The 27,569-nt window shown below is 39.9% G+C and overlaps 1 protein-coding gene across 6 annotated transcripts in view; it reads left to right on the forward strand.

The window, feature by feature from the left end:
- The first annotated feature begins 5,970 nt into the window (after window positions 1-5,970).
- Window positions 5,971-27,569, forward strand: part of PRPF39 (pre-mRNA processing factor 39) — a 41,512-nt gene continuing 19,913 nt past the window's right edge. The window contains exons 1-4 of one of the 6 annotated variants that reach the window (XM_049899213.1): window positions 5,971-6,106; window positions 25,804-26,154; window positions 26,634-26,759; window positions 27,411-27,529. In XM_049899213.1, coding sequence (XP_049755170.1) covers window positions 25,837-26,154; window positions 26,634-26,759; window positions 27,411-27,529 — 563 coding nt within the window. In that variant the 5' untranslated portion in view covers window positions 5,971-6,106; window positions 25,804-25,836. Of the gene's footprint in view, window positions 6,107-25,803; window positions 26,155-26,633; window positions 27,283-27,410; window positions 27,530-27,569 lie in introns of those variants that run through there. The other 5 variants (XM_049899217.1, XM_049899216.1, XM_049899215.1 and 2 more) reach the window with 5 other exon arrangements.

A 27,569-nucleotide genomic window follows, 5' to 3' on the forward strand; every position in this document is an offset into this window, starting at 1 on the left:
GCATATATTCAAAAAGACAAAAGTGGAAAGCAGACGAGCATGCTGCCAGAGCTAATGTCTGCCCAAGCCCAAGGAAATATTACAGAGTAAGCAAGAATGGGAAAACTGACAAGCATGCTGCCACAGCCATGTCTGCCCGAGTTCAGAGAATATTACAGAACAGGCAAGAATGGGAAAACGGATAAGCATGTTTCACAGCCATGTGTGCATGAATCTAAGAAAAGTTACAGAGTCATCAGTGTATATGAACATTAACGCACCAATATGAACATTACGAATGGGCAAAACCATTGAAAGAGTCACCTTTTCACAATGGCTAGAAACTGTGATCCTACATTTTGAATTGTCTTTCTTAACAATCATTGGTACAGGTTTTAGTAAGGACAGTCAGGAGGGTCTTCATTGGTCCAACAAATTTCTATTTGCTATATGTTAATTTTTTTTTTATAAAATAGAAAAAGATAAGAGTGGGAAGTCTCTTGTGTTCTGGCTTATGTGAAAGGTTCCCTAAAGATTTTTTCCAGGATTATTTTAGCTACAGTCTTTATACCTCTGGGCCCAGCTGATGTGTCCTTGTGAGTCCAGCTCTAGCTGGGTCACATTCTCTATGCTCAAGGACAGGGAATGATGACTCTAATATTATTTCTCAAATCAGTTGGAAGGCATTCAAAAGATGACAGGGGAAGAGCTGCATTCTCAAAGTAGAGTGGACCTTAATGACATGGATGGAGTCAAGCCTTTGGGACCTTCATTTACTGATATGGTGCAATTTAAAATAAGAAGAAACAGCTGCAAACAACCATTAATAGTCAGAACCTGAAATGCATGAAGTATGAATCTAGAAAATTGTAAATCGTCAAAAATGAAATGGAACTCATAAACATACAGTATCCTAGGCATTGGTGAGCTCAAATGGAATGATATTGGTCATTTTGAATCAGACAGTCACGTGGTCTACTATGCTGGAAATGACAACTTGAAGAGGAATGATGTTGCATTCATTGTTAAAAAGAACATTTCAAGATCCATGCTGAAGTACAACACTGTCAACGATAGGATCATATCCATATGCCTTAGGGAAGACCAGTTAATACGACTATTATTCAAATTTACGCACCAAACACTAAGGCCAAAGATGAAGAAATTGAAGATTTTTACCAACTTCTGCAGTCTGAAATTGAACACGCAATCAGGATGCACTGATAATTACTGGTGATTCGAATGCGAAAGTTGAAAACAAAGAAGAAGGATGGTAGTTGGAAAATATGGCCTTGGTTATAGAAACAATGCAAGAGATGCCATGACTGAATTTTGCAAGACCAATGACTTCTTGATTGCAAATACCTTTTTTCACCAACATAAACAGTGACTATATGCCTGGGCCTTGCCAGATGGAATACACAGGATTCAAATCAACTATATCTGTAGAAAGAGATGATGAAAAAGCTCAATATCATCAGTCAGAACAAGGTCAGAGGCCGACTGCGGATAGGACCATTAATTACTCATATGCAAGTTCAGCTTGAAACTGAAGAAAATTAGAACAAGTCCACAAGAGTCAAGGTATGGCCCTGAGTATACTCCATAAGAATTTAGAGACCATCGCAAGGATAGATTTGACCAAAGGCCAGATGAGTTGTGGAATGACATCAAGGACATCATATGTGAAGAATGCAAGAGGTCATTAAAAAGACAGGAGAGACAGAAAAGACCTAAATGGGTGCCAGAAGAGACCCTGAGACTTGCTCTTGAATGTTGAATAGCTAAAACAAAAGGAAAAAATGATGAAATAAAAGAGCTGAACAGCAGATTGCAAAGGGTGGCTCAAGAAGACAAAGTATTACAATGACATGTGCAAAGACCTGGAGACAGAAAACCAAAAGGGAAGAACATGCTCAGCATTTCTCAAGCTGAAAGAACTGAAGAAACAATTCAAGCTTCGAGTTGCAATACTGAAGCATTCTACAGGGAAAATATTAGACGACACAGCAAGCATCAAAAGAAGGTGGAAGGAATACACAGAGTCACTACACCAAAAAGAATTGATCGATGTTCAACCGTTTCAGGAGGTAACATATGATCAGGAAGCCACTGTACTGAAGGAAGAAGTCCAGGCTGCACTGAAGGCCTTGGTGAAAAACAAGTCTCCAGGAACTGATGAAATACCAACTGAGATGTTTCCACAAATGGATGCAGCACTGAAAGTGCTTACTTATTTATGCCAAGAAATTTGGAAGAGAGCTACCTGGCCAACTGACAAGAAGAGATCCACATATATGCCTATTCCCAAGAAAGGTGATCCAACCGAATTTGGAAATTATCGAACATTATCATTAGTATCACATGCAAGCAAAATTTTGCCGAAGGTCATTCAGAAGTGGCTGCAGCAGTATATTGACAGGGCTTCAGCAGTATATCAACAGGGAACTGCCAGAAATTCAAGTTGGATTTAGAAGAGGACATGGAACCAGGGATATCACTGCTGATGTTAGATGGAGCCTGGCTGAAAGCAGAGAATCCCAGAAAAATGTTTACCTGTGTTTTGTTGACTGTGTGGATCATAACAAATTATGGATAACATTGCAGAGAATGAGAATTCCAGAAAACTTAGTTGTGCTTATGAGGAATCTGTACATGGATCAAGAGGCAGTCCTTCAAACGGAACAAGAGTTTAAAGTCAGGAAAGGTGTGCATTAGGGTTGTATCCTTTCACCATACCTATTTCATCTGTATGCAGAGTAAATAATCTGAGAAGCTGGGCTATATGAAGAATGGGGCAACAGGATTGGAGGAAGACTCAGTAACAACCTGCAATATGCAGATAACACAACCTTGCTTGCTGAAAGGGAAGAGGACTTGAAGCACTTACTGATGAAGATCAAAGACCACAGCCTTCCACATGGATTACACCCTAACATAAAGAAAACAAAAATCCTCATAACTGGACCGATAAGCCACATCATGATAAAAGAGAAAAGATTGAAGTTGTCAAGGATTTCATTTTGCTTGGATTCACAATCAACACTCATGGCAGCAACAGTCCAGAAATCAAAGGACACATTGCATTGGGAAAATCTGCTTCAAGAGATCTCCTTAAAATGTTAAAAAGCAAAAACGTGACCTTGAGGACTAAGGTGCGCCTGACCAAGCCATCGTGTTTTCGGTCGCCTCATATGCGTGAGAAAGATGGACAATGAATAAGAAAGATGAAAGAAGAGTTGACACCTCTGAATTGTGGTGTTGGCAAAAAATATTGAATATACCATGAACTGCCAAAAGAAAGAACAAATCTGTCTTGGAAGAAGTACAGCCAGAATGTTCCTTAGAAGCAAGGATGGCGAGACTGTGCTTTACATACTTTGGATGTGTTGTCAGGAGGGATCAGTTCCCGGAGAAGGGCATCATGCTTAGTAAAGTACAGGATCAGTGGAAAAGAGGAAGACCCTCAATAAGATGGACTGACACAGTGACTGCAACAATGGGCTCAAGCATAACAATGACTGTAAGGATGGTGCAGGACCAGGCAGTGTTTGGTTCTGTTGTGCATAGGGTAACTGTGAGCCGGAAATGACTTGATGGCACCTAACAACAGCAACAACATTGCGGTGTTTGACATACAGTAACTGCACATGTTTAAAATGTAATTTGATGAGTTTTGTATGGAGGATTATCAAACTTTTTAATAGCTACTATAAGAAGCCCTTGTGGTGCAGTGGTTAAGTGCTCTGCTGCTAACTGAAAGGTCAGCGGTTTGAACCCACCAGCTGCTGCGTGGGAGAAAGATGTGGCGGTCTGCTTCTGTAAAGATTACAGCCTTGGAAACCCTATGGAGCACCTTGACTCTGTCCTGTAGTGTCAGTATGTGTCAGGATCTACTCCATGGCAGTGGGTTTGGGGAGAGTTTAAGGAAATCTGGAACCTAGGAAAAGAAAGTGATATGGAGAGGACTGCCTGGATCCCTGCAGTGAGGGAGATGAGGGAATAAACATCCTGACCTCAATCTTTCTACCTCTCTCTCATTCTACCAGGACTGTCTTTTGGCCAGATCCTAACAGGGAAGGAGCAAGGGAACCCACTGGCGTAGTCCGAAAACAAAAACCAAACCCATTGTTGTTGAGTAGATTCCCACTAATTACAACTCTGTAGGACACAATACCACCTATCCACAGGGTTTCCAAGGAGCGGCTGGTGGACTTGAACTGCTGACCTTTTTGGTTAGCAGCCATAGCTCGTAACCACTGCACCACCAGGGCTCCTGATATAGTCCATAAGGGCCAATTTCCCATCTGTCTGATTTCTTTGTTCACTGTATTTCTGAGATCTTTTGACTTTAAATACTGTGTTCTAGAATTCCCCACCCCATCCCACCTCCAAACTACAGGATTCGGCTTAATATCTATTTTTCTTCCCAAAGCTTACCACTGTGATATACAATTTCTTTTACTGTTAACTAAAGCTAAATCAATTTTTAAAATGATTTCTGTTTCCACTATAAGGAGAGCATCCTGGCTAGAGAGGAAAGCATATCAAAATTCATAAAAGAACTCTGGGAACAGTGGGTTCTGTGAGGTTTTGGGGAGGCAGAAACCAGTGAGAAAGCTGGCATTACAAGGACCATGTTTTCAACACTAAAGAGTTTCAGTTTTTCTTAGAAGCAGTGGGGGAAACCAGCAGAGGTTTTTAAGTCAGAGAGTGAGAGCAATAGCACTGGCTTGAAAGGTAAAATATAGAGGTTACAGACACGTTTCTGGCAGGATTAAGAAAACCGGATAAGGGGAAACAATGTGTCTAGAGTGAATAAAGTTAAAGAAGCAGATGGATTATTACAAATTGGAGATTAGAAGGGGATGGGATTTTAGAGATTTCTTATTTACTGATGAAGAATTTGATGCCATCTTAGGTGGAAGACAAAAACAGCCAGAAAAGGGAGGGAAGAAGGCTGTGGTGCTCAAGCCACAGAGTGATAGTGCCCGCAGGCAACTCAGGCTAGCCCTGCCTTGACTGCTCCTTTCCATTATAAACAATTGAAAGCTGTTGATTCGACATGTAGGAAGCAAGACAGCACTGTCAGAGGATTCAAGAGAGTTAGCTTCAAGAGCAGAAGAGGCAACGGAAAGGAAAAACGGCAACTAGGTGCATTTCGATGAGTATAAAAGGCTGAAAGTAAGAAGTTTTTTTTTTTTTTTTTTTAATTGTGGTAAGATTATATATAACAAAACAAGATTGGTGTTGTCAGGGGATTTATAAATTAGCAGGAATGTGGATAAGAAACATTAACTTCCAGAGAAACGTTTCTGGAGGTTGGGAGATTCCAGAAGTTGCTGACCAGTTGTGATTCTACGGTGCAGCAAAGAAGAGATTGCACCGGAAGCGACTGGTGACCGCAGGCACTGTTGTACAAGATTCTTGAAGGGAGAAGGGACAGGTTCGGGGAAAAACAAACAAGCCTTTTTAAATAGGTGAGAACGGGGTACAAATGAAGAGGACAGCTAAGATTATCGACACGATACAGACTCCATTTGCCCAGAGGGTAATTTTACATATCCCTTCAGTAGTCCGTTCCCTAAATCCATGAATGTTTCTTCGGGAAACCCGAGTGTGCCCAGAATCCATCTTGAGATTTGGGAGTTTAAGGCTGAATTTCTGCCCGTTTTTAGGTAGAGGGGTAAAACCTGAGCAATTGTTGGGAAAACCGCGTTAGACTTGCTCAAAAAGAATAACATTTTTCTTTGAGGGGGGCGGGGCGCTGTCCGCGTGTAAAACTCAGGAGTGTGAGGTCCTAAAGACCTCACTTCGGCTTGGGAGATCCCGATAGAGGAGAAACCAGCTAGGAGAGGCTGCCCTTGCTTTCGCTGGCTACAGGGGCGTGCGGGAGCCTGGCTAGAGCCGCCTGGATCCCGGGGAGGGCGAGGCCTGCGAGCTGCGGCGCCACGTGACTCTTCGCTTCCCGCGGCACTGACGCATGCGCGCCCGGCTCTTGAGGAGGCGGCAGTGGCGCTGGTGTCGGCCGTAGCGGTGGTTGTGAGGACGGTGGCGGTGGAAGTGCCATCTTCGGCTAGGTTGGTCCAGGCTTCGGCTCATGGCCTGAAGGGGCCTCCATCGTAAGGTCAGCTGGGGCAGGCGCCTGGGAATTGGCTGACGGGGGTGATAGTGGGGGCAGGAATGGGCCTGCCTTGTCTCAGGCCGCACCGAGGCCGCGCCTCACTCTCCCGCCGTTTGAGGCCTGGCCTGGACTCTGCGCCTAGCTGTCCGTACCTTTCTTCTTTCCACCTGTTGGGTGGAGCAGTGCGAGGTTTCTTTTCTTAAATCAAACGTTTCTTTTGACGGGTGCCTTAGGTCAGACCAGGAGGTGTGGGCCTCCTTCGCCTGGATTTAAGAAGAGTTTCGGGAGTAGGTCAGAATCCCGTGCTTCCTTCAAGAGCTGGAAACCACTGTGACTGGGATTACTGGGAGTGGAAGGAGCCCTTTTAGCAGCCGCCAGAGGATTGGGAGGATATAATACAAATTCCATTAACGAAGCATTCAGGCGCCTTGTAGGGCTCATTCTGCGTTCTAACTACATAAGCAACTCTTTTGGGACCCTGCACCCGAAAGATTGGCCAGAGCTTTTGGCCGGATAGGATAGAAACAGAAAAAGCAAACATTGAAGATCTTAGTAAAATTTTTTTTTTAAGAAATGTATTTAAGAATAACGTTTAGCTTTTGTAGCCAGAGACCAGTACTGGTGTTTTTCAGTTTAGCTCCAAAATCCCATCTTTAAGGTTATAAGTAGTACTTCTTAGTGTATTATTGTTGCTACTATAATACTGCGTATTTTTCTGTCGATTCAAGTGTTACTTTTTAGTTTGATATTCACGTTGCCTTTTCTTTTAGGACTTCAGGTTATTTGGCAGCTAATCGTATCTGTCCAGAAATTCTTCAGCTTTTCTACAGCTGGAAAGGTTGAAGCTTAAGAAAACCAAGTTTCTTTCAGGGGGCTTTGAAGCTCATGTTGGAGCTTAAGTGTTTTGAACACTGTAGAAGCTTACATGGTTTGGAAAAAAACAAGCAACTACTGTCAGTTTTTTTCCCCCACAAGCTTTTATAACCTCATTCTAGAGTTGCAAAAGCTGGAACTTTAAACTCTTCACCTTCTGGTAGGGATAAAGGGACCGAGAGGAGTTCTACTGAACAAGACTAGTTCTTAAATTGTGAGCTCTGAAATAATTAGGGGTTGACCAAAGATCGCTAATGAGTAGGTGGGGTGTGATATTAGAAGTGAGAATGGAAAAGCAGATATTTTTTTTAGTTGTGGAATCCTTCGTAATGTTTTTACCTACCTTTTTTTTTTTTTTTTGGTTTTGTAGTTGAATAAGAAAAAGGACTTCATAAATAAAATGCTAAGAATTTGCTTTTCTTTTTTTTTAAGAGAAGCAACACATGTTGTGTTAACATGCTGTGTTAACAAATATTCTGCATAAGATGTAGGGTTGTTTTTATTTGAAAAAAATAGCCAACGGAGGAAAAAGTAGTAGTTCCAACTGACTGGTAATCTTTCTCAAAGATTACGAAGATGATGCAAATATTTACTTAAATATATATATAAAGTGGTCAGCTCAGTTTTTCGAACATAATATGTATTTGATATGTAGAAGCTAGAAAAAGCCAGCCTGTGAACATTTTACTTTGCCTCTAAAAACAGTCACAAGAGCCATTTGTTATGACAGCCTTTTTTTCTTAGAACTCAAGACTTCAAATGGGCTTTCTGTACATGAGGCACAGAGTGACTTGTGGATTGCAAATCTAGTTGATTTGCAATACCGAAACTCCCGACTTTCAGATTTTTATGTATCTCTGTTCATGAAAAAAATAATCAACATTATGTTTTTGAATAGCTTTACAGGCACAAGAGGTATTTAGAGAGTAAACAAGTAAAAAGATAAAAATTTTTAACTGCACTGCACAATGGAATTTCCGTCTTACATCACAACCCAATATGCTGTAGTTGGATGTATGTACATTTCAACAATATGCCCTTGCTGTGTGCATGCACACTAATTTTTTTTATTATTTTGTATTTTTCCGTTAAAAAATGAGAACTGTTTTGAAGCAATCTGTAGTTTGAAAAACATTGATCCAGTGGAGAGATAATAATTACTTAAACTGTAACAATAATAGTGTGAATGAAAAGGGGATACTTAATCTTTACAGCAAAATGTGTGATTATTTCAAGGATGAGGTTTAGAGCAGAGCTATTTGTTTTTCAGTGAATTGAGTGTGTACTAGGTTTCCAGGTGTACTGTATTCCCTAGATGTTGGTAGATCTGGTCCTTATCTTTAAGATATTTGTAATCTAATAGGGAAGATAGACATTGAGTAAGGATCACAAATATGATCCGTGCTATGGAGAAAACAGCAGTGCTGTGGGAGCATTAATGGGGGCACCCTAACCAACTTGGGGGTTATAGAAAGACTTTTCAGGAGGTGATGTTTAAACTTTGCCCAGAGAGTTGAAGGTACCAAGTGGGACTGTGGGGCCGGATAGTGGGGTGGGAGAGCATTGCAGGTAGAAACACTAAAGCCTGAAAGCCAGAAGTAACAGAATTGAAAAAAACTCAGTAGAGACAGAATGTCAGTGCTATAGAGGTGGGTAGAGAAGAGGCTACAGTTTTAGAGTTAGACAGGCTGGAGTTGAATTCTGGCTGTAAGCTTAGAAAAGTTTTTTAATCTTAATAAACTTTGGTTTCCCTGTCCTTAAAAATGTGGTAGTGGCATTTAACAGAACATTGTTCAGTAAATATTATCTCTTAATATTATCACTAATAACTGGTGATTGAAGTCATAGCAGTGCATGATGACAACACTCTTTGAAAAAGGTTGAGTGTCTTCTCTGTGCCAGGCAGTTTAATATACGATAGTTGTGTTATGTTTGTGTATAATTGCATCAAAATATCATGAAATAATATACCTTTGTGTATTACAAAGCAGTCTGATAATATTTATTTTTATTTTATTTTCCACTTTAAAAAGAAAGGGGAAGCTGGTCTGAAGTAATCTGTAGTTTGAAAAACACTGATCTAGTGGGGAGAAAATGGTTACTTAAACTGTAGCAATTGTTAGTTGTTGAGTTGCCCCGACTGGTGATGACCCCATGTACAATGGAAGGAAATGCTGTCTGGTCCTGTGCCAGCCCTGCAGATCAGACTGTTGTGATCCAGAGGGTTTTCACTGGCTGATTTTTGAACAATTGCCAGGCCCTTCTTCCTAGTCCATTTTAGTCTCGAAGCTCTACTGAAAGCTTTTAGCACCACAGCAAGACACAAGCCTCCACTGACAGATAGGTGGTAGCTGCTGCACATGAGGTGCATAGACCGGAATCCAACTCTGGTCTCCTACACGGAAGATGAGCATTCTACCAGTCTACCGTCCCACACTATAGCAATAGTAGTGTGAATAAAAAAAAATAAACCCAAACCCTTTGCCCTTGAATCAATCCTGACTCATAGCGACCCTATAAAAGAAAAAGGACAAAGTAAAACTGCTCCATAGGGCTTCCAGGGAGTGGCTGGTAGATTCAAACTGCTGACCTTTTGGTTAGCAGGCAAGCACTTAACTACTGTACCACCAGGGTTCCAAATAAAAAGAAAGGGGTAGTTAATCTTTATAGCAGGATATACTAAATGAGTAAATCATTCACTATACTATTGATAAAAGTAATAAAGTGGAGCAAGGTAAAGGGGATCGACATGCTGGGAATGAGAACAAGTTGCTATTTGAATTAGGGTGGCCCAGGTAGGTCTTATTGAAAAGGTGACATTTCAACAAATTTTTAAAGGAGGTGAGGAAGGTAGCTGTATGGGTTTCTGGGAGAAGATCACTCTGGGCAGAGGGAAGAGCCAGTGCAAAGGCTCTCAGACTGATGAGTGTGGTCTCTTTGAGAGACAGCAAGATGTCAGTGTTAGAGCAGAGTAAGAGAGGGTGAGTAGTAGATGAAGTCAAAGAGGTAAATATTGGGAGGGAGGAGCAGTGGGCCATTGGAAGAATGACTTTTAATCTGTGAAATGGAGAGCCTTGAACAGTGAAGTGATATGGTAAGGCTTGTATTTTAAAAAATATCATTAGCTGTTGTGTTGAGACTAGAATAGGGACAGGGAGGTGGAGGTGGTGGGGTGGAGCAAGGAAAGAAGCAGGAGGCCTATAGAAGGCTGTAGAAGACTAATAGTATTCCAGCTGAGAGAAGAGTGGCTTGAACTAGAGTGGTGAGTTTTGGGATCCTGAGTATATTTGAAGGATTCCATAACAGATTGATTGGATGTAAGAGAGAAGAGTCAGGATGACTCCAAGATTTTTGGTGTGAGCAACTGGAAGGATGGAGAAGGCTGTGAGTGGAGCAAGTTTGTGGAGGAGGAAGATGAGTCCACTTAGGAACATTTTAAAGTTTGAGATGATTTTATATATATATGCAGGTGGAGGTATCAATTAGGCAGTTGGATATATGAGTTGGAAGTTTAGAAAAGAGGTCTGGCTGGGCTGGAGATGGAAATTTGGGAGTCACCATAAAACCATGTGAGATTGGGAGTTAATAGAGATAGAGAAGGGAAAAGGCCAAGGACTGAGTTCTAGGGCACTCTAACATTAAGAGATCAGGTGAAAGATGAGAACCTCGTCTGTCTCAGCAGACTGTCACTCAGGAGGAGTGATAGTGAGGCAGGAGATGGTGTGACCTGGAAGCCAACTGAAGAAAGTATGTCAATGTGGATGTGATCAGCCCAGGTGAGAGTGTCAAATTGAGAAAAGAAGATAATTCTCACCTTCCATGTGGGAGCTTTCAGACTAAGGCGTGGTGATATGCTTACGAAAATCAGCCAACGAAAACACTAGGGATTAGAATTCTACAAATTAAAAAAAAAAATTTATTTTTTATTTGTAGAATTCTAAATAGGTGGTGTTTATTGAGAATGGTTTTATTTAGTTAAAATTATAAAAGCATTGGAAGAGAAAAGAATATTTTTAAATTCGGGAGCAGAGAGGACTTTCCTAAGCATTGCTCAGAACTCAAAGGTTGTAAAGATTGATACATTGGATTATGTAAAGATTTAAAGTTTCTTTAGGACAAAGTACATCATGAATAATAAACTACCAATAGAAAAATAATATGCCACTTTTATAACAGTAGAGAAGGGGCTAATAGTCCAAATATACAAGGCATTCTTACAAATTGGAAAGAAAAAAGACAAGCAACATAGTAGAAAAATGGGCCAAAGATATGAGCAGACAACTTATGAAATAAATGCAAATAACCAGCAAACATATGAAAAAGTAACAACTATACTTTTAAATTAAGCCAGATACAGTTTTTTGCCTGGCTAGGAGCAAGGAGATAAGAGTGTCAATGTGGACTTTGCAATTTAGCAAGGTATATACACATTTAAAGTACACCTGTGTTATGTCCTGTATGAATTTTGGAGCTAGATCTGGGTATGATCCTGTTTGTTTACTAGCTATATGATCTTGTGCAAGGTTACTTAATCTCCCTGAGCCCTTTTTGCCTCATCTGTAAATTGGGAACCATATAATTATACCTATATTTATTGCAGAGCTGGGAGGATTAATGAGATCTATGACTCGACGGCACTGGGTTTGGGTTGGGTATGAAGTGCTTTGTGTAGTACATAGCTTATAGTAAGTTTCAAAAAATGTCAACCATTCTTATTTTTACTTCCATACTGTAGGTACTAGTTTTATGACTCGACGGCACTGGGTTTGGGTTGGATATGAAGTGCTTTGTGTAGCACTTAGCTTATAGTAAGTTTCAAAAAATGTCAACCATTCTTATTTTTACTTCCATACTGTAGGTATTTAGAAACATTGAATTAAATTCCGTTCTGTTTTCCTAAGAACTCCAGTGGGCAGGGCATTATTTACCAGCATCATTTTTTTTTTTTTTTTTTTAGGAACCAATTCATTGAGAAATTAAGTAAGTGGAAACTAGAATTCAGGTCTTGTGAGTCTTATCTCGCTGTTTTTTAAATTGTGCTTTAGGTGAAGGTTTACAGAGCAAGTTAGTTTCCCATTCAATAGTTTATACACAGATTGTTCCATGACAGTGGTTGTAATCCCTGCAGCGTGTCAGCGTTCTCTCCATTACCACCCTGAGTTCCCCATTTCCATTTGTCCTGTTTTCCATCCCCTTCATGTCTTCTCCTCCTTGTTTCGGGGGATATATTGTCCTTTTGGTCTCATGTAGATGATTTTTCTAAGGAGCACTTTCCTCATGTGTGTTATTGTTTATTTATAGGACAGTCTGTTATTTGGCTGAAAGGTTATCTCCGGGAATGGCATCAGTTCCAAGTTAGAAGGGTGTCTGAGGGCTATGGTCTCAGTGATTCCTCCAGTCTCAGACCCAGTAAATCTCATCTTTTTTATGAATATTAATTTTGTTCTACATTTTTTCCCCCTCTCTAACTGGGATCTTCTATCGTGGTCCTGGTGAGAGCTGTTGGTAGTGGTAGCTGGGCACCATATAGTTCTTTTGGTCTTAGGTTGGTGGAGGTTGTTATTCCTATGGTCTTTTAGTCCTTTGGACTAATTGTATCCATGAGCTTTTGGTTTTCTTCACTTTGCTTTGCCCTACATGGAAAGAGACCAGTAGTTGCATCACAGATGGCTGTTTGCAGGCTTTTAGGACACCGGATGCTACTCACCAAAGCAGGATGTAGAATGCTTTCTTTATGAACTATCTTAGGCCAGTTGACCTAGATGTCCCCCAAGACTATGGTCTTTAGCTTTCAAACGGTTGTTGGCAATACTGTGTATGTTATAGTATTTACCTTCAATGCTTTTTTTTTTTCTTGTGTGCCTCTCAGTGCCTTCCTTTGCCTTGGTTATGTTGTGCTGACTTGCCCCATAATGTGTACTGCCTATCCTTTTACCGAAGTTAACATCTGTCTACTCTCTAGGTAGTGATTTTTCCTCCTTCCCTCTCCCATCCCTGGTGACCATCAAAAAATGTTTCTGTGTGTGCAAAAACGGTGTGGGGGCTGCATCTGACCTCTAATTTCACAAGGGGGCAGGAGAATCAAGATCAACAGCCCTAGTCTGATCCTATGAGATGGAGATCAGATGTACCTCCTTTCGCCAGCTCTTTCTACCAATTCTGATACCAACTGTCCATCCCACGGTACTCTGTACTTCTCTGCTGAGTTTGATAATTCATTGCAGTGGCCACACAGACCTCACAGACAATACTTACCATTATGGGGTTTATTAGGGAACTAACAGGTTACAATTCAGGTTCAGGAATGCTCAGGATACAGTTCTTCCATCAGGGCAGCCTCTTCTGAGCTGCGACCGCAGGCAAGCCTCTCCCTGGTCCCTGGCCTCTGCCCTGTTCTGGCAAGTGTTACCAAGCTCTTTTAGCTCTACCAGTAAGTGCCCAGAGGCAGCCACTCCACCGGTAATCTTTGTCTTTTGCCTGAAGATACTCTCAGCTCTAACTCCCTGGGTCAGCAAGCCTAGTTCCACCAAGTGCCCTGAGGCACCCTACTCTGCCAGGAAGCCTCTTGCCTGAAGGTACTCAGCTTTCTTGCTGTGCAGGTAGGGCGATCTCCTGTTGGTCTCTCCTCCTGGTTTCTCTGCCGCTGCTTCTTGTCATCTTCAGTGTTAAAGCTCTCTCTCTCTGTCTCCTGGTTTCAGGAGCTTCTCAGCTCAGGGATCCCAGGTCCCAAGGATGCGCTCCACTCCTGGCTCTTCTTTTTTTGCTGGTGGTAAGATCCTGTCTTCTTGCCCTGGAGCGGCTCATTTTAAGCCTAAACTTAAAACTGACCAATCCCTTTGTTGGGGATTAGGGTTCCATAGACCTTATTTACATGATCACACCCCCACACAGGTGCCATGAACTTTATTTACATTATTAGCAAACTCTCCAGTCCCCTTGGTGGGCCACATTTACCTTACTTGTGTAGCCCCACGCAGTCACTTCAGTGGGAGTTCACAAAACTATGGCGAGAAAGGCCATATAAAAGCCATCCATTGCACTGTGGGCCACCCCTGAGCATTTCTAGCCATGATTCTTTCATACTTGGAGGATAACTTACCCCTCCCAATCACTTTACCAGTCCTAAACAGTCATTAACAATTAGTCTTTCAGTAGGGCAGAGTCCTCGATGAGGTTACTCAGGTACCAGCCATTCAGGTCTGCTGCAGTAGTCTATCTAATGTGGTCAGGCTCTCCAAAAGTCATCTTGACTTCACCTTTTCTGGCCTCTGATGAAATTTGATTGAGAGAAGATTATTCCCTTGCTCTGAGCCTCATGTAGTATCAGCATAGCAAAACCTTTAAGGGACTTTAGGTTTGGCCACTATACTCCAGTTCAGAAGTGCCTCCCCTTTAGTCCACTCTTCCACACTTACAGCTTCTACAATTACAGTTTTTATAAACACAATTAACTCTGTTAACAGTCAACACTCACAGTTGAATCACATAATCATATCAGCATCTTTCTCCACCCTCTCTTCCCCAGACCTATTAGGAAAAGAAAAATCTATTCAACGGGAATCCTCCCTTTTCCCCCTCACTTGGTAAGCACACTCAGGAAAGTGTAAGCCAGCCACTTCTTGCCTTTAAGATAGCAGTGTTTAAATTGCCTATCCCTATCAAACTAGTACTCTCAGAAGACAAGCATGTTTCTTGGTCTTGAAGAATCCTCTGTTCCAGTTGGAACTTTGAGTTCTTGTATCCATAAGCAAAGCCTAGTCCACAGCAAGCCATCAAATTCAGCAGTCTGCACGAGCTCATTGTATCAAACATCTTTCTCTTCATTCAGTGAGTTGTAGTCAGCTCATCCCTAGCCATCCAAACTAGGTCACAGTTACCAGTGGCTTAGGAGGTACACACACCTCCCAGCACTTCAGACCAGCCAGGCCCTTCTGTCTCTCTCTCATTCCTAGCCCCCATGGGCTAGATCAGTGGGCGCCAGTGGAATATGTCCAAACTCAGCCTGTCTCTTCATTGCTGCACCTCTACATCCATTCATGAGTGGACTCAGGTGGTCACCACAGCTGAGCATACCAAGCTGTCTGCTCATGAGCTTCCTTTAACTTCTAGTCCTGGAAGGGATTTCCTTCTGATGGACACTGACTTCCTGCTTCATTGGACCCAAAGGCAAACAGCTTGCTGGAAATGCAGAAGGCAGAACAGTCATTTTTTTTCTCTCTGCAGGTCCTTCCTTCAAATGCAAATTGCCTCCTCTCCCAGTGGTTCTGGGTGGTTCTGCATGTCTTTTCAAATGCAAATTCTGGGTGAGACTCAGGTTTTCTACCTGAGCTGCCGCTCTATACACAGGACTATTGACTTGAAACAGAAAACTTCTCTTTCCTTCTGGGCGAATTTTAGTTCTCTTTTAGCATATCCAATCAAGTATTGGCTGAAGGTGGAGTTACACAGCTCTCTGTAATTCATAATACCCAGTATTCATTTCTATCATGTTTATGTCAGCTTTACAACACTAGGTAGGAGAAAAACATTCAGCATCCATAGTACATACAGATAAACACATAACTCTTTAAAACATTCCACTTTTATATTCTCTACCCCGTGACTGTCTCCCCATTCATATGCATATGGTCTTGGGCTTCTGGCTGGGTGGAAGCAGAAGACCTTGGCTCCCTATCAATCATCTCATTTTACTGGCCTGAACCTTGCCAGGAGCCACTCCAAATATTGCTTTCCTCTGTTCAGCTGCAGCGTAGCATTTCTTACTTGCCTTTTAGCCATTACAAGTAACAATAACCAAAATAACCATCCAAGAATCAAAAATTTCACTTTCCAAGTCTCCTTTTCCTAAGCCCCATGCTTCCATGAGTCTGGAACCTTTGCAAGGATCCCCCTGACACCAGCTGTAAAATGGCCTGGGGGTGGTGTCTAATCTCCTCTGACATCACAAGGGGGAAGGAGAATCAAGATCAACAGCCCAAGCCTAATTCCTATGAGGTAGAGGTCAGATGTAGCTCTTGCCAGCCGTTTCTACTAATTCTCACACCAACCATCCCTCCCACAGTACTCTCTACTTCTCTGCTGAGTTCAGTAATTCGTTGCAATGGCCATACAGAACTCATAGACAGTATTCACCGTTACGGGGTTTTTTAGGGAAGTAAAAAAAGCAGGTTACAATTCAAGTTCGTGCTCAGGATACAGTTCCTGCATCAGGACAGCCTCTTTTGGGTTGTGCCTGCAGGCATGCCTTATCTCTGGCCTTCAGCCTCCGCCCTACTTGGGCAAGTGTTACAGAGCCCCCTTTGCTCTGCCAGTAAATGCCCAGAGGCACTCCACTCTACCAGTAATCCTTGGCCCGAAGGTGTTCAGCTCTAACTCTGTGGGCCACGCTGTCTCCTTCTGGTCTCTCCTGCCGCCTTTTCTCTACCCCACTTCTCACCATTTTCTTTGTTACAGCTCTCTCTCTTGGTCTCCTATTTCCATGAGTTCTCAGTGCAAGGATCCCGATCCAAAGGATGCACTTCGCTCCTGTCTCTTCTTTCTTGCTGGTGGTAAAATCTTGTCTTCCTGCATCTGGGATGGCTCATTCTAAGCCTAAAAGGATGGCAAAACTGACCAATCCCTTTGTTAGGGTTCCATGGACCTTATTTTCATAGTCCCACTCCCAGATGGGTGCCGTGAACTTTATTTACATTATTAGCAAGCTGTCTAATCCTCTTGGTGGGCCACAGTTACCTTCTTTGTACAGTTCCACGCAATCACTTGGGTGGCGGTTACAAGACCATGGCAAAGAAAGCCATGAAAAAGCTATCTGTCGCATTGCAGTTTGTAAACCTTTTCTTGATTATTTATGATAGTAGTCTCATACAATAATTGTCCTTTTGTGATTGACTTATTTCTCCTAGCATAATCCTCGAAATTCATCCATGTTGTCACATATTTTTCGGATTCATCATCATTCTTTACTGTTGTGTAATATTCCACTGAGTGTATATACCACAGTTTGTTCATCCATTGATGGGCACTTAGGTTATTTCCATCTTTTTTGCTATTGTGAATAATGCTGCGATGAACATAGGTGTGCGTATGTCCAGTCTTGTCACGCTTCTTATTTCTCTAGGATACATTCCTAGGAGTGGGATTGCTGGATCATATGTCATTTCTATTTCTAGCTTTTTAAAGAATTGTCGTATCCTTTTCCGTAGTGATTGTATCATTTTATATTTCCACCAGCAGTGTCTAAGAGTTCCCCACAACCTTGCCAGCATTTTTTTTTTTTTTGATCATTGCCATTATTGCTGGGGTGAGATGGTATCTCATTGTAGTTTCAATTTTTGTCTAATTGCTAATGATCATGAGCATCTGTTCATGTGTTTGTTAGCCCCTGAATGTCTTATTGGTGAAGTATTTGTTCATGTCCTTGCCCATTATTTAACTGGGTTGTTTGTTTTGTTGTTGTTGAGGTGTTGGAAGTTTTCTGTAAATTTTAGAGATTAGACCTTGGTCTGATACCTCATAGGTAAAAATTTTATCCCAGTCTGTAAGTTTCTTTTTACTCTTTTGGTGAAGTCTTTTGATGAGTGTAAGTGTTTAATTTTTAGGAGATTCCAGTTATCTGATTTATCTTCTGCTGTTTGTACATTTCTAGTTATGTTTGGTATTCTCCTTATGCCATATATTAGGGGTCCTAGCATTGTTCCTGTTTTTTCTTCCACGATCTTTATAGTTTTAGGTTTTACATTTATGACTTTGATCCATTTTGAATTAGTTTTTGTGTTAAGTGCGAGGTATGGATCTTGTTTCATTTTTCTTCAAATGGATACCCAGTTTTGCCACCACCATTTGTTAGGGAGACTTTCTCATCTCCATTTAATGGACTTCCACTCTTTATTGAAGATCAGCTGTCCATAGGTGAATGGATTTCTCCCTAGTTTTTAAGGACCTTTAAAGTTGTTGTTAGCTGCCGTCAACTCAGCCTGATTCACGGTGACCTTTTGTACAACAAAATGAAGTGTTGCTAGGTCCTGCACTGTTCCCGTGATTGGTTGAGAATCAGACCTTTGTGATCTATGTAGGATTTTCATCGGCTGGCTTTTGGAAGTTAATTGCCAAGCTTTTCTTCCTAGTTCATCTTAGTCTGGATGCACCACTGAAACTTGTTCAGCATCATAGCAACATGAAAGCCTTTAATGGCAAACGAGTGGTAGCTGCACATGAGGTCTATTTGTCAGGAATCGAACGTGGGTCTCCTGCATGGAAGGCAAGAATTCTACCACTTTTAAGGTAGAAGTGGGTTAAAACTTCTAGTTTAACATACTGGATTGATTTTACAGCACATTTCTTTGTTTCCTCCTGAAACTCCACTAAAGAAAAAATAACTAAAATGAAATAAATAACATAAATAAAAAATGAAAACAATAAGTAAGATAAAGTAAAAAAGAAATAAAATGGTAGAAACCCAAAAGGACAAAGAACAGGAGAGGAATTGTCAACAGATGAAAATTAGGAACAAAATTTGGAAGAAAGCAGATGGAGCAGCACTAACAATTAATGTAGGCTTTTGTATTCTTTGTTCAGCTGTGTGCCTGCAGAAAGGGATGTCAATAATAAGCAAGTAAAGAAAGTAAAAACAGGGGATTGGTTCAAAGTCTAAAGTAGTTTAGACTAAAGTTTTTTTCTCCATCTAGCGTAGCTTGCCAAAAAAAAAAAGCAAAAAACTGGATGTTTATTATATGAGGGTGTAACCAGAGAAGCTTAGGCATAGCTGGTGGTGGTGGTGGGGTGTGTGTGGGGGGGAGTTGAAGGGTCTTACTGAAAATGGGAAAATTGAATATAATTCTGTGTATCGATGGTGATATCACCAGCACAGCTTGGGCTCCCATCTCAACACTGACATCCTCCACTGAAAACTACCAGCTGACAAGCCCTATGTAGCTTTCAGTTAGTGTCGTAATGCCTCGTACTTCTTCATGAACAGAAGTTTGAAGATCATCATACAGTACTTGAGAAGCCAAAACAAATAATTAAAGGACACTCAGAAGAAACAGAGCTAGTACTAAGAACAGAAGAAAATTAAATTATCAGAAAGATAACAGAAGATGTTGTTCTTATGAACCAGGAAGAGGAGACTAAGAAGGATTATTTTAGACAATAAGAAATGGAAATTAAAAATATGGTGATAGATTAGAAACTCAGTTTAAGAAAATATTTCAAAATAGAGTGGGTCAAAAAAATGGAAAAAATGCAGGAAAAGATAAGAAAATTAGGATCAGTCCAGGAGGTCTGATTAAGTAATGTGAGTTCAAGAAGGAGACAAAAGGATACCAAGAATAAGCAAAGAAATAATATAAAACAATTTCTAAGAATTGAATGATTTAAGTGTCTAGATTGAAATAGGCCTTCCAAATGAATGCCTTGCAGAATGAATGGAAAAGACCCTTATGAAGGCACATCGTTATAAAATTTCAGAATACCTGGGATAAAGCTTCCGCAGGGAAAGAACAGGTCAGATATAGAGGATGAGGACTAAAAATGGCATCAGATTTTCTCAACAGTAACACCAGGAGACAATGAATAGATTCCTTCAAATCTCTAAGGAAAAATGATTTTCAGTCTAGAATTTTGTACTTAGACAGTCATTCAGTTATGAAGATTTCAGAAGGGTACTCAAGTACCCTTTTCTAGGAAGTAATAGAAATGTTACCGGAGAATAGTCTCGGTTCTTGTCTTCAGTGTAGGAAAGAATTCAAACACTGAGACAGATAGTGCCAAGCAAGCAGAGGTTTATTAGCAAGCAGAGGGTTAGTAGCAAAAGTACACTTGACTAGGGAGTGTCAAGCGGGCTACTCAGAAATAGAGTCTGAGAGCCCCAATAGTCGATTTCTTAGGGTTTTATACCCTTTTTCTCTTATCTCTCCCTATTAACGTAACAGCCAAGTCAGGGACCTTATCAAGTTAGGGACTATGTTATTGAGGAATGTCACCACCCCGTGTCTCTCCTTCCCCCGAGTGCATGCTCTCCCCCTCCCCCTTATGGAAATAGTAATAAGAATATTACTCTTATTACTAAAAGAGGGGCAAAAATCAAGAAAGAAAAACTGGTTGTTATAAATGGAATTCAACCCAGGAGACAGGCAAAAGGAAATGAACAGAGAAAATCTAGACAAGATAGACCAGTCTAGATTGTAACAAGGTTAGATGGTTTCAGAAAGGCTGAGTGGCAAATTGTTTTTTGAAGGACTTTATAAGAGCTCTAAGAGGGTACAGGGGTCAATTTTCAAAGAAAACCAAATGAAAATAATGAGGGAAGATATAAAGAGGTACAAGCAAGGAAATTAATTTTACGAAATGACTGAGCTTGAAAAAAATGTTTACTTAGGCATAGTAATTATCTTAGTAATCTAGTGCTGCTATAACAGAAGTACCACAAGTGGATGGCTCTAACAAAGGTAAATTTATTCTCTCACAGTCTGGGAGCCTAGAAGTCTGAATCCAGGGTGCCAGCCCCAGGGAAAGGCTTCCTTCCTCTGTCGGCTCTGGGAAAAGGCCCTTGTCATCAACCTTCCCCTGGCCTAGGAGCTTCTCAACGCAGGGACCCCAGATCCAAAGGATGTGTGCTCCTGGCTCTTGCTTGGTGGAAATGAAGTCCCCCTGTCTCTCTGCTCCCTTCTCTCTTTTATATCTCCAAAGTGATTGACTCAAGATACAACCTAATTTTGTAGATTGAGTCCTGCCTCATTAACATAACTATCTCTAATTCTGCTTCATGAACATCATAGAGGTAGGATTTACAACACAGGAAAATCGTATCAGGTGACAAAATGGTGGACAATCACACAATACTGGGAATCATGGCCTAGCCAAGTTGACACACATTTTTGGGGGACACAATTCAGTCCATAACAGTAATGTTAACAGAATATTGACTTTACCCCAAACCTATAAAACTGTGTTGAGAGCATAGGAGAGGGAAGTGTGTGCAAGTGTTGTTGGTATAAGAGTTAAATCAATCTTCTATGAAAGGAAGGCAGGAAAATGTCTAAAAGAAAAAAATCATGGAGTAGATATACCTCCAGATAAACTCTGTGTTGACTACCAGTTTTATGAAGCCAGGCAACACCATTTATTTCCTCCTCTTAGAAATTTCTACTGCAAAAAATTAAGTGCATTGTGAAGTTCGTTTTTATTTTCCTCAGTTATTTTAAAGTACAACGTCTTAAGTTTGGAAGGATTCAGTTTTTTTATTGATGCTTTTATGTATAGGAATTTAGTTTTTAAGACTTTTCGCATACTTTTATCTCATCCAGTGTTCTCAGCAGCCCTGTGAAGCAGGTAGTGTTAAGTATTATTAATCCCATTTAGAAGTGAGAAAGCAAGGCTTGACTTAGGGTCACACAGCTAGTAAGGGAGAGAAGTAGGACTCACCCCCAGCCCCCAGTTGTATGTTCTTTCCAGTGTTTAGCATACTATACTTTATCTTATGATGAAAGACATGGAAATTCCAATTCCTAGTCTTTTCTTCTTTATATTTGCTGGTTTAGTTATAGTTAAGCTATCTTCTTCCTTTCAATACTTACTTTTTAGCCTTTGCCATCTTATGTTGCTAGTTGGAAGTAACAGGTTGTTTTTAAGAATAAACTGGTACTAGTCATTGCCACATTATGAAAAATATGTTGAAATAACTTATTAAAAAAATAACTTTGATATATTCTTCTTTTGGCCCTGTGATTTTTGAAGGCACCGGAAAAATGGTCTTCCTGAGGGTAAGGCAAATGTTCTTAAAGGTTTTTACAACAGTATAATTGCAGGGCGTGGAGTAAATGACAATCTCTGAAGATGCAAGGATATGGTGACTTTGCTGATTTCAGAAGAAACTCTTGTTGTTGTTAGGTGCCCTTGAATCCATTCCAACTCATAGTGACCCTATGCACAACAGAAGGAAACACTGCCCAGTCCCATGCAATCCTCACAGTTGTTGCTATGCTTGAGCCCATTGTTGCAGCCACTGTGTCAATCCATCTCGTTGAGGGTCTTCCTATTTTTCGCTGACCCTCTACTTTACCGGGCACGATGTCCTTCTCCAGTGACTGATCCCGCCTGATGACGTGCAAAGTATGTGAGACACAGTCTCGCCATCCTTGCTTCTAAGGAGCATTCTGGTTGTGCTTCTTTCAAGACAGATTAGTTCGTTCTTTTGTCAGTCCATAGTGTATTCAATATTTTTTGCCAGCATCACCATTCAAAGGTGTCAGTTCTTCAGTCTTCCTGTGTCCTACTTAAGTATGCAGTTAGCATACAATAGGTAGTTAATGACCCAGAATGCATTAACCAGCAATCTTTTTTTTTTTTTAACTGAGTTGAGGGGAGGGGGGACTCAAATGAGTTAGTGACTATTTGCATGTGAAAAGTCAATATTTAACTATGTCTTTTCTTTAAAGGAGCAGAATAAAGAGAGCAAAATAAATTGGGAAGTTTCTTTGCCTTTTCCTATGCCCTGAAATGGATTAAACTAGGAAAAGTTGTTAACATTAAACAGGGTCATTCAAGGAGAAGGGATCTTATTTTTTCTGGTGGTCGAATACTTTGGAATCTCCTTTAATATGTACCAACTAGATTTGCCTTGTTTATCATTTCTTCTCAAATCCCTCTGTCCATAATCTGGCTCCGGCTTACTTGTTCTCCTTCTTTCCATTTCCCCAGTGCAGATCCTGTTCATTTGGGTCAGTCTGTGTTGTCTTCTAGCCAGTAATCCTATCATCACCTCTTCTGTCATATGACTGTTACTCGTTCTGTTGGTAGGACAGCAGAAAGAAAGTAGCAGAAGGAAGAGGTACACTAGTTTTGACTGTCCCTTTTCATGAGAAAAGCAAAAGCTTTCCCTGGATTCCTTAGCAGATGTCCTTTTCAGGATTAGGTATATTTTTGCCCTAAACAAAATCAGTGCTTTTTTAGCAAGGAAATTGGTGAGAGGGGATATTGGATACAAAAAAACAAAAAACCAAACCTCTTGCCCTCGAGTTGATTCTCACTCATAGTGACCATATAAGGCAAGAGTAGAACTGCCCCATAGAGTTTCCAAGGAGTACTTGGTGGATTTGAACTGCTCACCTTTTTGGTTAGCAGCCGTAGCTCTTAACCACCACGCCACCAGGGTTTCCAGGATATTGGATAGGCAACTAAAAGTATCTGTGATATGGCTAGTAAAACTTTTCTAGAGATAATTATCATCATCTTCCCAAATTTAATATATGCTTTTCCTTTGATATAGCAGTTCCACGATTCAGAATTTACCCATGAATAAGTTCCACAGAATTATTTAGAGAACTTATTAGAGGTGTAGCTTTTTGGGCATAAACTCTTTTTTAGCCTAAACTAAAAACACCAAACCTATTGCTATTGAGTCAATTCTGGCTCATAGTGACCCTGCAGGACAGTGTAGAACTGCCCGATAGGGTTTCCAAGCAGCGGCTTGGTAGATTTGAACTGTTGACCTTTTGTTTAGCAGCCGATCTCTTAACCACTGCGCCACCAAAGCTCACCTCGGAATCATTGAAGTTGGGACCAGGGAATCTGCATTTGCTTTAATCAGCTTACTAGGTCACTTTTGTTTGGGGCTAGACTTGAGAGTGCCAACCATTGGGATGCTGTAGCTGACTTTTCTTTAAAAAACAAACAGGCAAACCTATTTTTTCAATTCAGTTAAATAGCTGCAGATAAGCCTAAAGAAGAAAGGACTCATTCCACCTGTACAGGGAGAACAACTATTAACACCAGTCAACATTTTAATTGTGGTTTATTTTATTTGGTATAAATCTGTACAGATCTGTGTGTGTGTATGTATACCATATATATATAAACGAAAAAACCAAACCCGTTGCCATCGAGTTGATTCCGACTCATAGTGACCCTGTAAGACGGAGTAGAACTGCCCCATAGAGTTTCCAAGGAGCGCCTGGTGGATTCGAACTGCTGACCTTTTGGTTAGCAGCCATAGCTCTTAACCACTACGCCACCAGGGTTTCACTCACTCACACACACTCACACACACACTCACTCACTCACACACACACAAACACACACAATTTTTATGCAGATAGCACAGGCCTTCTTCATTTGTTTGCCAACTGCACCCTCTCCCTGTGAGATATTTTCACAAGTGCTGCTATGCCAATTTTTTTTTCACATGTAAAAAAAAAATTCGCATATTGAAAATATGTTGGGGGAGAGGGTGCTGTTTGCAGAGAAACATAGGTGTACTTATTTGCTTAAAAATATGGTGTATATATATGTCTGCCTATATATGTGTATACACTTAGAGATATATATATAGTGTATATAGTATATGTGTATGTTTTCTGTATCAACACAGATATATGTATTTCCTTCTTAATGATTGTTTACTGTTCCCTTGTATGAATGTCATTTACTAAAGTGGTCCTCCTCTTAATTGCCCTTCCCCACTCTATTTTTATTGTAATACACTGTTGTAGTGAATGCTCTTAATTAAATATATGTCTTTGATTATATCCATAGTATAAAATATGCACAGTTGCCATTTGGTACATTTTGCTTGAATGTCTTTGCAGAAAGATATGCTTTTAATTGTTGCCAATCTGTCAGTATTTTAATTTATATCTTTAATAATGAATATATCATCCTTCATATGTTTATTCAGTATTTGCATTTCTTACTTTGCATTACTGTTTTTAAAGTCTTATTCATCCTTTTAACTACACTATATTGTATTAAATATATGTATTCTGGGTGTATTTTAAGAGTAAATTAATTTTGTGGTCTGTTTAGTTTCAAGAATAACTCCTCACTTTACCAAAAAAAAAAACAAAAAAGACATGTCCTATAATAATAATTCATTTTCCATTTAAACTGTTAGTAGAAGAGATGAAACCAACTTCAAAGTATATTGTGGTACTACTATATAGGATAAAGGAATAATTCCTTATTGTTTTGGCCTTATCAATGAGATGATTTAATATTAAATATTTTATGCAGTTTCCATTCATATTTTAAAACTTAAATATATGTTTTAAATAACATTTCTATTCACTTTAAAAATGACTCTTAATTTTTTAAAACTGTAATTTTGTGTCTTCTATAATAAAATTGAAAACCAGCTGCTGGGATTTAAAGTTTGTTGTAAAAATAGAGGTACATTTCAGCAGTATACCGTTCCTCTTTCTCCTACGCTGTGGTAAACTTCCTTCTGAAATGTTTATATCCATGACTAGAATTTGTTTGGTCAGTTTTACTTTAACCTCCAGAACAGATTTTTTAAAGATATAGTGATTTAGATCTTAGATTTAGATTCTTAGCTAAGGATTGAGTTCTAGACATGGTTACTTCTTCAGGTAGCAGTCGTGATACTTGTTTTATGGATGGAGGAACTAAATCCAGAGATACTTAGGTTTTACTCAAAGCTGAACAACAAAATGGCAGTTTTGGGGAAGAATTTTATCTTACAGAACTTCACTTATAAACCCAAAAAATCAAACCCATTGTTGTCGAGTTGAATCCGACTCATAGAGACCATATAGGACAGAGAAGAACTGCCCCATAGAATTTCCAAGGAGTGGCTGGTAGATTCAAACTGACAACCTTTTGGTTAGCAGCCTGAGCTCTTAACCACTGCACCACCAGGGCTCCCATTTATAGTATAGAAGCTAGTAAATTTCCTGATTATGATTTGTAGGAAAGATCAAGAATCAAATTAGGCTATTTCTTTTAATAGCTAAGTAGGGGTTTTTAAAAGATAGTTGATGATACCAAATTATTTTATTAGAATTTGGAAGATATTTATCTTTGTGTTTCCACAGATCCTTGTTTAACAGAAGGCAAAATCAACAACTATGCAGAATTCTCACATGGATGAGTACAAAAATTCTAGTAATGGCAGCACAGGCAACAGTTCAGAGGTAGCAGTGGAACATTCTACTGATTTCAGTACTGAGATAATGAATGTTACAGAAATGGAACAGTCACCTGATGACTCTCCCAATGTGAATGCAACTGCAGAAGAAAATGAAGTGGCAAATGCTGTGGACCTCCCAGTGGTAGAAACTGAAGCAAATTTCCCTCCAGAATATGAAAAGTTTTGGAAAACTGTAGAAAATAATCCTCAGGATTTTACAGGCTGGGTATATTTGCTTCAGTATGTGGAACAGGAGGTTAGTAACTACTTAAATGGTATATTACAAGGGACAGAAAAATAAAACAATACCATATTTGGCTTTATGGTTTTGTAATTAAAGTTGTCGCTTTTATTACTTTCAGATTAAGTTGAAATACTAGATACATAAAATTATTAGGTTTGAGAAGTAACTTTTAGGTTTGAAAAATAACAATTTGTACATTGTAGAAAATCAGTATTAGTAGTTTGTCAAAACCTAATGTTTTGTAATAATTGTGTGTATGCGTGTGTGTGTGTAAAAGTACTGAAATAAAAAGTTACCTTGCTATTTGACAGAATTAGTTCCTTCTATTTCAGAGGATAAGGTTGTATTTCCACGTAAAAAGAGCTGCTCTTTATATGTGTGTTTTTAAGTCTGCCACTAATTTTATTTGAGATAATATATATGAAAAGAATTTAAATATTTCGTGACAGAAACTTACAAGATATTTAAACAGTTCGTTTTATTTTCTTTAGAATCACTTGATGGCTGCCAAGAAAGCATTTGACAAATTTTTCATACACTATCCGTATTGCTATGGTTACTGGAAAAAGTATGCAGACCTTGAAAAGCGACATGACAACGTTAAACAATCAGATGAGGTACGTACAACACTGAATAAAGTTATTTCCATTAGGTACTGTAAGCCAAATAACAACAAAACAAACACCTTTTTTTTTTGGCTGGCAGTACCTACCATTTATGGTCAAACAATTTTATAGGGTATTTTATTTGCATTTGTCACTCTTGTGGCATTTGTAGCTAATATTTTCTCTCTTTGTTGGCAGGTGCGTTAAACCTCTACAGTTTGTCAAGCTTTGCAGTGCAAGCCTCTGTATTACACTGCAGCTTAACAAGTAGGGCAGGGCTTTTCTCTCACTTAAACATTTATTTCTCATTTTCCAAACAATATAGTTGGTTTGCTAGTCACATTTGCTACGTCTTATTGCATTTTTGGTCAGACGCTGTCATTGATGCTCTAATGGGTCTGTGCCCTTTGGTCTGTAACCCAAAGCCTGCCCACACAACCCGGTCAGAATGCAGGGACTGCTGCGCTTTGAAGATCAAGACTCTGCACGTGGGGATCAGAACATTGCCATGTTCTATCCAACATCCACCCAAATGGTAATGGTAGATTATTTAAACAAAATTCCAGTAATTAGTATTTCTAAGGTTCACCGGATAACACAGTGTTGCCTCTCTGTTAAGAAATAATTAAATATTTGAAGTTCAGTTTGTTGTTTTCTTCTTAGGTTTATCGTCGGGGGCTTCAGGCAATACCTCTTAGTGTTGACCTTTGGATACATTATATAAACTTCTTAAAAGAAACATTGGACCCTGGCGATCCTGAGACAAACAGTACAATAAGAGGGTATGTGAAACATACTCAAATGTATTTTAAAGATGTAATT

This window comes from Elephas maximus, chromosome 10, assembly GCF_024166365.1.
Source record: "Elephas maximus indicus isolate mEleMax1 chromosome 10, mEleMax1 primary haplotype, whole genome shotgun sequence".
NCBI lineage: Eukaryota > Metazoa > Chordata > Mammalia > Proboscidea > Elephantidae > Elephas > Elephas maximus.